We start from the raw sequence: 11,966 nt of genomic DNA, 5'->3' as shown, positions 1-11,966 counted from the left end.
ACATTATTTTATTTCATCACATAGGATGATAGTTTCATGCACAAAAAATCAAGTGAATCGATTTTCCATGAAAATTTCACTGGTCGGTTCTTACGCGGACAGCCTCTTAAAGATTGTTATTCATTTCTGTAGACATGCCCTGGCAGCGATAGCGATACATTTCAACTATAATTTACACAGAGATTTGAAGAATAAACCTGATGGATCAGAACAGCTTAAAGTTGTCTACCCCAAATTTAAGAATGGGGAAGCCACTGTTCGAAGTGTTACAGAAAAACTAAACTTTGGTAAGCCAAGTTTGTTTTTATTTATATACATAAATTATATTATCCTATATACTGTGTAGTAGTTGACAATGTGCCCAGATTCTCCTGCTACTTTATTCAGCCTATAATACCATATGATTTTGCTCATAAGTACCTAGCTTTTATGCACCAGCGCTCTCCTCTTGATGAGTAAAATCATATGGTATTCGAAAGAGTAAAAAGTGGGTGCACTTTGTGCATTGCCACTTGAATGGTTTACAATTATTTTTCTAAATTCGGACATATTTTTCTAAAGATTATGTAGATGATATTTTCGAGAGATTTGTACAGTCCACTGAAGATGAACTTGAAAGTGCGTCTCAAGCTCTGGCAGAGATAACTCCATCACCTATGGACACCATGCTGGAAAAACAGCCCAAAGATGAAGCCATAGCAAAAAGAAATCAAAGAAAGCAAATGGTAATTGAAGATGTCCCAGCAACTGCAACAGGTGAATCACTATTTTTATCTAATTGCACTAAAAAATGCATTGTAACCCTAGTATATTAAGCTACATTGTACAATTACAGTACAGAAATGCACTATGGGAAGCATTACATGGGATCATAGATCATCATGATCATCTAATTATACTGAATGCTAGGACTAATCTGTACATGTAAATTGTAGCTCACTGTTTATTTCTTGAAGTTAGTGAAGCTGAAGACCGTGTGGTAGTGACAACAAGACAAAAGCTCAATGTAAATCCTGTGGACACCTAATGAAGGGACATAAATTTGTTGTAGGATGCACAAAGAACCAAGATAGCAATGTGGAATAGTAGCAGTGTGCTATCTTGATTATTTCACAATGTTCAGCTGATCAATTAATGATCTGTTTATCAACTGATGTTAATTTATTGTGAATAAATAACTACTGAAAAATGTAATTGTATAAGCAATAAAACATCTTGCTCATGCAGCCTCTTGTACATGTATTCTATTGAACAAAATCAAATTCTACTCGGTCTCCAGTTGTTCATCATCATAACCTGTGTAAGTAGAATCTTTTTCATCAACAAATTTCTTTCTAATTGCATGATATGCACATGCTGGTAATGGATATCTCCTTTGTCCCAGGTAGCCATAAATCAGGTATATGAATTCCCTATATGAAACTGCCCGAAGATATCTATAATTGAAAATTGAATAGCACTTCATAAGTACCAATCCTACCTACATTCAAGAAATGCATGGAAACTTCATAATCAGTGGAGTGTGCACAGCTGGTCATCAAAGTCATTATAAAACAATGTTTACCACAGTGTAGGTAAAGTGCTGTTCTAACAACTGAACAAATGTCTTAATGTCAGTGAGACAAGGATCGAATATAATTTTTTGGGGGTGGGGGCAAAACCAACAATGACTCCAATAAATAAGTGTTACATTTTTATCACTTCACTTCACATCTTGTTAAATCATTTCACCCCAGCTTGCGTCATTTCAAAATACGTCGGATGATTTCACGTTTAGTCGACTGATTTCACGTTTAGTCGACTGATTTCACACTTAGTCGACTGATTTCACGCTTAGTCGACTGATTTCACGTTTAGTCGACTGATTTCACGTTTAGTCGAATGATTTCCAGTTTAGTCAACTGATTTCATGTTTAATCAACTGATTTCACGTTTAGTCAAAGGATTTCACGTTTAGTCAAATGATTTCACGATTAGCCAAATGATTTCACGTTTAGTTGAATGATTTCACATTTAGTCGAATGATTTCACATTTAGTCGAATGATTTCACATTTAGTCGAATGATTCCATGTTTAGTCGAAATTTAGCTGAATGATTTCTCATTTAGTCAAGTGATTTCACATTTAGTCAAATGATTTCTGGTTTTGTTGTGTAATTCAATAACACGGCAAATGGTTTGAAAACAGTATTAATCATCCAACAACTGAACAAATCGTTTGTACATGACTTGTTAAATCATTTCAAAACATATGAAATCATCATATGACGTCATCATATTACAACATGATGTTCAATTATTTCTGAACACGATGAGTCATTTGTGTTCCTAATGAATTATGACTGTTTATGTCCATTCATTTCACACATGCAGCATTTTTGGTGGTAACGGCCGCCCATACTGTTGGCTTTGATAAGGTTGCTATTTGGCAACACATTATAGATATCATGAATGAAAGGCGAAGAAGTGTGCGAAGAGGGTGCGACTGTACCTCGGTGAGATAAAAATTAATTGTGTTGTATATTTAGTCTGAATTATACTTATTAATTTTAATCATATATAGTGCTCGTTTTAAAGAATAGGAAGTCCTGGTTTTCATAAATATACAATACAGTCAGTAGTTTAGGCATGTGTGTCAAATGTAAAGTTTGTGTCACAGCATGGCTTACTATGGCCTGTGAAAAGACAGTTTTTTAGATGCTTTATATTTATAGTGAACAAATATAATTTACAGGTAGACAAGAGCAGGCACGGATCTAGGGGTGGGCAACATAGTCAAGTGACTATGGTAAAATATCCAGATAATAATTACCAAATTCCCAGTTCCCAATTCACAAAGTATTCATTCATAAGTGGAAACATGACAGTTAATTATTCATATTTTCATATCACAGTCCAGTTATTTTTAGATATATAGCTCATTGGTATTTACGCAAGCCATGAAGCAAGCCAATGAGAGGCAGCTATTTTGCCTATGCCTGGCGGCCGATACAGCCTTTTAATTGGCTTATAGCTTTTTTGCCTAACCAAGACGAATTTGCCTAACTTGACGTAATCTGGAAGCCTTATGATTGGGTAATTTTTTAAAATTCTATTCTTTCATTGGCTTGCATTTTTTGCCTATCTTTGGCGAGTTGAACCAATCACTGTGCTTCGTAAGCATGCCTGTGTTAGTCATGTTAGGCAAAGACTAGGCAAAGAGTGGAAACATGCCTTTTCAATCGCTCTGAGCATCGACGGATTAAATTTCGAAGTTAGCTTCTGCTTTTTCGCGTTCGCTTTGTTATTGTGTTATTTTACAATGTCTTCATCGCCTTGTAGTGATTTGTACGAGCCATTCGAACGATTTAGAGTGTCTAAATGATGCGATATTTATGCGACGTTCGATCTTTGTATTTATGAAGGCGACACGCTCAAGGCTAAGCTCAAATGTTTGTGTGGAGTTATATGTGCCGAAGCATGCTCGTAATGGCAAGAAAAAGGCTTGTGCTGCAATAAGTTAACTATATTTTGTTTATTCCATGCTACGCTTCTATATAACTGTGTTTTTAGATCTCAAATCGGCAAAATGATTGTCGAACAACAACAAGCATGGTTAGTCTTTATGTATTCAAATATAAATTTACATATGTCTGCACTGGCCGGGTCAAATGTTGCTATATATGAATATATAACTTAAATATGATATGAAAGACACAAACTTAGCATGTTCACTTTTAGTTACTTATTATTTTTCCGTATTCCTGATGTATATCACATGTATAAATACGTTCATATGAAAATTATGAGTGAATATACATCCTGGGGCGAAGCAGTTCAGCTGGTAGTCTGAAGACTATAATTTAAAAAATCGAACATCTTAACATGCTAGTAAATGAGTCATGCGTGACGTCATAAATGATGTCATAAAATTTGACTAAGGTATGAAAAATCCTAAATCCGCACCTGGACAAGAGGACATTGAAAAGAAAAAGTAAAACTTTAGCTAAAGGGTGCAGAGAGGTTAGTTTGATTAAAATGAAAACTAATAGCATGAAAAAAACAACTCTCATTAGATTGTAACAAAAAATTTGTTATCTTAGATATCATCCTTGGATGAATCAACCACTTTAGAGGGTAACAACTGCACACTAAGTCCCGATTCTGAAACACAAAATCCTGAAGATATGGAAACACAAAATCCAGAGGATTGGGAATTAACACAAAATCCAAAAGAGTTGAAAACACAAGGTGACCAATTACCCACCATGCAATCCTTTTTTGATAAAATTGGCAACTCTAAAGGTGAAGTAATCATAAAGAATATAAGTATATAGAGAAGAGTAAATATATACTAATTTTTTTTTTTCAGGCCACCTTCTAGAAGGAAAATTAGTTTTCTCCTGAAGATTGAGTAGCTACATATTGATATTATTTCATAAATACATAAATTGTTTCAAAGACAGTCTAATGATAGAAGACAATGGTTACCAGCAGTTGATATCAAGCTGTACTACAGTCTATAACACATTAATTGATTATGTGTATTCCAATAATGCTCTTAATGATGAGGTTGTAACAAGAAGTATTAATCATAATGGGTAATGCGGGCTCAGATAGTAGAAATGTATAAAAGAGTTGTAATTTTATAAAATATTATTATTTAATCTACTGAACTGAGTGACTAAAATGATATGTGTAACATGGTGTCAGGTGTGGGATTAGCCTGAGAGAAACATGTCGAAAGCAGAAACATGTCGAAAGCAGAAACAAGTGAAATAAGTTGACCAATTTCACAGTTAAAACCACCTACTGAATTTGATTTAGATGTTTCAAATGTGGCACACTCGTGGAAACGATGGAGAAATGAGGTGGAATTGTACATGGAATTGGCCATGGTGGGAAAGAAGGAAGAAACAAAAGTTAAGCTCTTTTTATACATAGTAGGAAGTCAAGGTCGAGAAATATACAAGACATTGTCGTTTGATCAGGAACCCGAAGAGCAGAGCTTTAAATGTGTTATAGAAATGTTCTCAAACTATTGTGACCCAAGGAAAAATGAGACAGTAGAGCGATATAAGTTTTTTATGAGGGTTTAGGAAGCAGGAGAAACCTTGGATAAGTTTATAACAGATGTAAAAATTCTAGCTGTAATGTGTAATTTCGAACAGCTTAAAGAATCGTTGATCCGAGACTGAATAATTTGTGGCATGACTGACTCGAAGTTACAACAAGATTTGTTGAAAATTCCTGATTTGAGCCTGGATAAATGTATAGAGGTAGGCGATGAATTTATGTATAGACAGTTGACCGCAGGCGTAGGCGGACAAAGCAAACGAAAATGCAAATATTGTGGAGGTGTGCAGGAGTGGAATAAAACACTGTGCCCTGCGTTTGGGAAAGAGTGTAGAAAGTGTCATGAGTTAAATCATTTTGCGTCTGTTTGTAAAACTAAAAAAGAAAATATTGTCAAAGACGTAGACACTTCTAGTGATAGTAGTGACTATGATGAAATTAAAATGGTCAAGAGTGCTAACAAGCGGGATTTAGAACAGTCGCCTAGAATGGAACAATTCTCATAGCGATTGTATGCCTCAATAACTGTTGGTAAACAGCCGGTCAATTTTCAATTAGACAGTGGGGCAACATGTAATGTTATGCCATTATCTATGCTAGAGCGGTGTTTAGGAAAAGTACAATTGGACAATACGAGCAGAGTTCTGAAGATGTATAATAGAACGACTGTAAAGCCGTTGGGACAATGTGTTTTGCAGTTGAGAAATGAGAAAACCGGTAAGAACTATGAAACTGAGTTTGCTATCGTGAAGCAAGATTGCACACCATTGTTAGGCAGTGAAGCAATTCAACAAATGAATTTGATAACAGTTAGATATGAGAATATATTATTATTGTCAGTTAAAACAAGGAAATTAGCACTTACTAAGGATACTCTTATACAACAATATCCAGATGTGTTTCAGGGGACTGGAAAATTTGATGAACAGTATCATTTAACAATTGATCCTGATGCAACACCCGTGGTCAGTGCCTATAGCGCTAAAAAATGATTTGAAAGTCGAATTGGATAGGTTGGAGTCTGAAGGTATTCTTAAGGTGATGACAGAACCAACACCTTGGGTTTTGAGCATGGTCATTGTTAGAAAACCGACTGGCAAATTGCGTACATGTACTGACCCGAAAGATCTGACGACATCTTGGTGATTAGAAATGGTATGACGTATGAAGAAGCACAGTGAGATCATGACGAGAAAGTTCATGCATTGATGCGTCGGTGTCGTGAGAAGAATATGAAGCTGAATGCAGATAAAGTCAAGTTGGGGTGTAATGAAGTTGCATTACCTGTTGACAGATAAAGGGCTAAAGCCTGATCCAGACAAGGTGAAGGCAATATTGGAGATGCCTAAAGATGTATCTTGGCGGTGGGCAGAGGAACAACAGCTAGCGTTTGATACAATGAAACGATTAGTTGGTGAAATAACGAGTCTCAAGTATTACCAACCTAGTGAAGAGCTTACTCTGCAATGTGATGCATCTGAAAAAGGTCTGGGAGCAGTTATTTCGTAGAATGGCCAACCACTTGCGTTTACAAGTCGAGCTTTAACTGCTGAAGTCAACAACGCTCAAATAGAGAGAAGGAGCTTTTGGCTGTGCTTTTTAGGTTGGAGAAGTTTCGCCAGTATACATACGGCCATCCGGTGCAAGTTCAATCTGATCACAAGCCGTTGGAGAGTATCATGAAGAAGCCTTTGTATCTAGCACCAAAAAGACTACAGAGAATATTGTTAAGACTGCAAGGATATGATATTAATTTGGTATATCGAAGTGGTAAGAATATGGAGCTATCTGACACACTGAGTCGAGCATATCTTCAGGAAGAAGGTAGAACACCAGTCGAGATGGAAGTGGAGTCAATCAGCGTGATGCACAGTTTACCTGTCGACTCGGCCAGACTGGATGATATTCGGGCGAGTGTAGAGAACAATAAAAGTATGCAAGAACTAAAAAAAGTTGTATTAAATGGTTGGCCAGATAAGAGAAGTGACGTATTGTGTGATGCTGGGCAATATTTTCGTGTACGTGACGAATTGACCGTCCATGATGGACTGATTTTTCGAGGAGAGAGAGTGTTGGTTCCACGAGGTCTGAGGAAGCAGATGATTCAACGTATTCATTCGACTCATATCAGAGCAGAAGGGTGTTTACGTCGTGGAAGAGAATCTGTCTATTGGCCAGGAATGACACAAGATATTAAAAAACACACTGCACAGTGCGCTGTTTGTTGATCGTTTGATAACAAGCAATCCAAAGAAACACTGATTCCTCACGAAGTACCCAGTAGACCATAGGCAAAAGTCGGAGTAGACCTTTTTACATTTAAAGTGCCTATATCACTTGTGGGACCTTTGCGGATTTGAAAAGAGCACACAAAATTAGTTAATAAGTTCTTCAACCTTTTTTGATTTAGTTCAATACTTTTGGAGATTTTTAAGCCTAAACATGACAATTTTGGCCTTTTCTGAAAAAAGTCCGTCGTGTATATTTGTGTTTGGGGGCCTGGGACTCAGGAACCTAATTTGCAAGCACGCCGTCTTTCCATATTAAAAACATATATTTTCGCTTGTGATATATGTCGCGTTCTTTCAAATAATGCCTGAACGGTGCGTTGTCTACGGCTGTGATAACACGTCCGATTCGACGAAAGGTATATCTTTATACCGTATTCCTTTTTTGGACGATGAACGTCAAGTAGCGAAGAGCAGGCGAAAGCAATGGCTGGCCTTTATTCAGCGCAAGAGAGACCAATGGAAGCCAAGTGCAGGTTCAGTTGTTTGCTCTGATCACTTCACGGAAGACTGTTTCGAATACGGTTCGGACACTGTAGCGAAATACAAGACCCCAAAGCTAAAGCGAGATGAAATTGGCATAAGTGCGGTGCCTACTTTGCAGACAAAAGCGCACAATTTGGAGAGTGAACGCAGTACGCGCATTCAACGGAGAAGGAAGGTATGCATGAGTTTTAGAATCGTGCTTATTGATACACATCTTCATTTTATATTTAAACTTGGGGCATACTGTATATCATACATAATTATATGATGGTTTTCATTCTTTATACTGTAGTTAATACGCGGAGAAGAAAAATCTTTGTCTGCGGTTGAGACTGAGAGTCCGCCTTCTACGTCAACAGGCGTAAGAATTTTTGCATTTACATGTGACTGTTTGAACATCTTGAAACCGTAAAACAATTGAATGATTGGCGCACATATAAATAAAATGTCTACATTTAATAGATATCATTTGTGCAGCCTTTGATTACGAGTGAGCCTGAGATTTCAGCGACAACAAGCGTGAGTATTTTGAACTTTAAAACGATGTATCATGTTTCTTATCAAACCTTTGGCAGTTTTAGTCACAATGTATTAACCTTGGACACAATGGAAAGAAGATGCCAATTTATGCTAATAGATAAATTGCATTTTTGTTTGTTATAGTTTGGTGAACATTCGGAAAGCATTCAGTGTAGCAATTGTCAAGAACTGTTGAAGCAGAATAGAAAGCTGAAGATGAATTGGCTTACAGCCAAGCATAAGCTGAAAATTTTCAGAGAGCAAATGAAAGGCAAATTAGGTGCTTTACTTTTGGTTTTATACAATGTATTATAAAAAGCTGTGTCTCAGGTATATATTTACTGCATTAAAAATAGTAACAATTTCTTTGCTCATTGATAGACACAGAAAATGTTTCTGAAAATCTCCTGAGCAGCAATCCAGCAATCCAACAGATCAGAAGTGATGATGAAACTGCCAGTTCAGATGTTGAATTGCCAATGTCAGATGACGTGTTTCAAGAGGAAGTAGAAATGGAAATAGAAACAGAGACTGAAACAGAGACAGAGGATGAGGCAATTCCACAACATCGAAAGTGAGTATGCAACAAACTTGTAAGAAGGTCTAGGTACAAGTAATAGTAGTTAGAGACATGAAGCTGCAGTCAGCATAATCAGCTGTATCAATCAAAACAATTCATCCTATTTTTTAATCTTTCAGGGTTTATTTTAATGATTCCAATTTGCGGCAAGAGCCAAAGTTCATCGTCTTCTTTACTCAGTTGCTTGCACTCTTCAACTTTTGTCATACATGCAAGCATGACAATCCATTGGTTGAAGTCCAAGAGAATGGTACAATGGCAGAGACAACATCAACCTGTGCAAACCCAAAGTGTGGCAAGACAAACAAGTGGTTTAGTCAACCTAATATGCCTGGCACAAAGATCGCAGCTTGGAATTTCCTGCTGTCATTTAGTATCCTTGTTGGTGGGACATCAGCCACAAAGGTCTTGCGGGTTTTCAGGCATATGGGATTGAAATGCATCTCACTGTCAACCTTCTTCAAACACCAACGTGTGAGTGTCACTGGTCATAAAATGTTATTCAACAGAACATGATTGTAATTGAGATGCAAATGGAATATATAAATTATTTTTTTATATATAGATGATGCTTTTATATTTTCAGGAAAAGTTATTCCCTGGAATCTATAACCACTGGAAAAAGTATCAACAGGGGTTGATTGAAAAAGTGAAGAACCATGGTGACCTGGTGGTAGCTGGCAATGGAAGGCACGATAGCATGGGCCACAGTGCAAAGTACTGTGCTTATACAGTATTTTGCTGTACAGTCCCATTCATTATTCACTTTGCACTTGTGCAGGTACTGTAATATTTGCTGTGAAAATTGTAGATTACTGTAGCTGATATACTTTGGAGTAAATATTGCCATAAGTAACTTTAGTTCTAATTATAATTTATTTATTAACAATTTTATTTTTTTCAACCTCTAGAGAAATGAAGTGGGCAGCAGTGCTGCAATGGAGTACCATGGATTTGTAAGGAGCATTGAATATCTTCTGGGGTGTGGTTTGATTATGAAGACTTTTGTATCCGATCGACACACAGCAATTGCAAAGCACATGAGGGAAAAGCTGGCCAACCTCAATCATTACTTTGACATTTGGCACTTGAAAAAAGTATGTAAACATACAATAATATCATTACTATACAGGTCTGAAATCAACCAGTGAGAAATTCATATTCTTGCATTTCATTGCTAGCTTGTCATGTTGAGGTCAATTATGACAATATCTACTTTCCTAAAAATATTATGAAGGTTTTCATATTCATTTTCATTTTTTTTTAATTGTCAATTGGTAGACAGTACTGTCAAGTTTAGTGCATATTGAAATGAGCATATTTAATATGAAAATGTTACTTTACACTTTCATGCATAAATTAAATGTGTTTGTGTTCTACAACAGTCGATAAATTTAGTGTATTCTTTTTCTACTGTAGAGGTAACGAAAGTCCTGACAAAACTTGCCAAACTAACTGGCTGTGAGCTGATCAGCGAGTGGATCAGACCATGCACAAATCATTTATTCTGGAGTGCCAGAACAACACAGAATAGAAATGGAGATGTTATATGGGCCAAATTTTCATCATTCTTCAGCCATGTTGTGAATAAACACAAAAATTTGAAAAACCCATTGTTCAACAAGTGTGCTCATGAGGATGAGATTCAACCGCGCAAGTGGTTAGATGAAGGTTTGTACTATCTGTAATTCAAATACTTTTCCTTCTGTTTTTTGCTAAATGAAAATTGAGGCCAAAATTTAATTATGCAAATGAGTACTGGTGATGGTGGTGAGCAATTTAGGTGCAGTTTAATATGGTGACTGTCTACTATATATTTACATACCTGGAGTAACTACTACTGCAGTATTACTATGTACAAAAGTTTCAATTCTACAATGAGAAAGAATGTCTTTATGTCTCCTTTTTTTCAGATTCAGTTGCTTATGAGAAAATGGTTGGTGCTCTAACCAATACTAGGTTGATGAATGGCATTAAAAAGGCATCTCCTGTTAGTCAGACAAGCTGCCTTGAGGGCTTCCACTCAGTCCTGAATCAGTTTTCGCCCAAAATGATTGGTTATAGCTATCCAGGGATGTTCTGCAGGTATATGAATAATGGTGTAGTAATTTTTTACAGTTTGAACGTAGTTCCAGGTACAGTGTATTTGCAAGTTTTCAAAATCTCATATTTTTTTAATATTTTAGGCATGCACTTGCGGTTATTCATTTTAATGAAAACCTGAATAGGAAGAACGGAATGAAGGATGGGGTTGACCAAGTACATGTCATATATCCAAAGTTCAAAAATGGAGAGGCAGTTGTTCGAGATGTAAAAGTGGAGCAAACCTTTAGTATGTATATACTGTATTTCATAGAACAGTGTTGTAATGGTTATTTTGGTTCAACAATATATAAGGATGTTTCAACTTTCAACTATTTCTGTCCTGCATTTTCCAACAGAACTATTCTGAAACATGAGGGGGGGGGGAGTGACAAGTGATCTAGGAAGTCATAATGGGCAACCAGTTCAGTTCTTCTCAGTATTCTTGTAATAATCATATTCTTTTGTTTAAGATTATGTTGATGAAATATACAACACCATGGCTGATGCAATCATCAACAAGAATGAGTTAGAGAAAGCAATGGAAGACATAAAGAAAGAAACACCCTTGCCAATGAATACCATGCTTGAGAAGCAGCCACGCAATGAGGCCATTGAAAAGAAAAAAGCACGAGAAAGCATGTCGATTGTGGATGTGCCACCAACAAATCCAGGTAAGTTGTTAGTTTACAAACTTGTCTTATTAGCCATCCCAGTCTTATAAATTAACTCAGGTTGTACAGAGAAGCATTCATATGACTTTTTTTCTCTTTTGACAGTGCCTGTTGTGGCAGCCTCAAGTAAACCTGCTGGCACAAAAACAAGAAAACGGCCTAGGTGCAAAGACTGTAATCACCTAATGCAGGGGCACAAAGATGTCAAAGATTGCCCCAGAAATAAAAAATGAATAGATTGAAAAGGTGTACTGTCTACTTTTTATTATTTAAGTGTTCTACA

The 11,966-nt window shown here is 36.5% G+C and overlaps 1 protein-coding gene across 1 annotated transcript; it reads left to right on the top strand.

Moving 5' to 3' along the window:
• The first annotated feature begins 6,733 nt into the window (after positions 1–6,733).
• On the top strand, positions 6,734–11,916 carry LOC114537143. The gene is made up of 10 exons (XM_028558274.1): positions 6,734–6,986; positions 8,729–8,921; positions 9,047–9,401; positions 9,514–9,708; positions 9,839–10,024; positions 10,349–10,598; positions 10,841–11,012; positions 11,114–11,259; positions 11,483–11,683; positions 11,789–11,916. The coding sequence occupies exons 1-10, from the start codon at positions 6,734–6,736 to the stop codon at positions 11,914–11,916; spliced, it is 2,079 nt and encodes a 692-aa protein (XP_028414075.1).
• The last annotated feature ends 50 nt before the right edge of the window (positions 11,917–11,966 follow it).

The sequence above is a fragment of the Dendronephthya gigantea genome, unplaced genomic scaffold (genome assembly GCF_004324835.1).
Source record: "Dendronephthya gigantea isolate DGI-Jeju-01 unplaced genomic scaffold, DenGig_1.0 000151F, whole genome shotgun sequence".
NCBI lineage: Eukaryota > Metazoa > Cnidaria > Anthozoa > Malacalcyonacea > Nephtheidae > Dendronephthya > Dendronephthya gigantea.
This window is presented reverse-complemented; position numbering and strand designations above follow the sequence as displayed.

What these genes read in the sequence shown, in the direction of transcription:
- LOC114537143 (XM_028558274.1), top strand. Translation starts at nt 6,734, where the DNA reads ATGAAGAAGCCTTTGTATCTAGCACCAAAAAGACTACAGAGAATATTG. An exon ending in CCTTCTTCAAACACCAACGT is followed by an intron (nt 9,402 to 9,513) that starts GTGAGTGTCACT and finishes TTATATTTTCAG; the next exon opens with GAAAAGTTATTCCCTGGAAT. An exon ending in GCGCAAGTGGTTAGATGAAG is followed by an intron (nt 10,599 to 10,840) that starts GTTTGTACTATC and finishes CCTTTTTTTCAG; the next exon opens with ATTCAGTTGCTTATGAGAAA.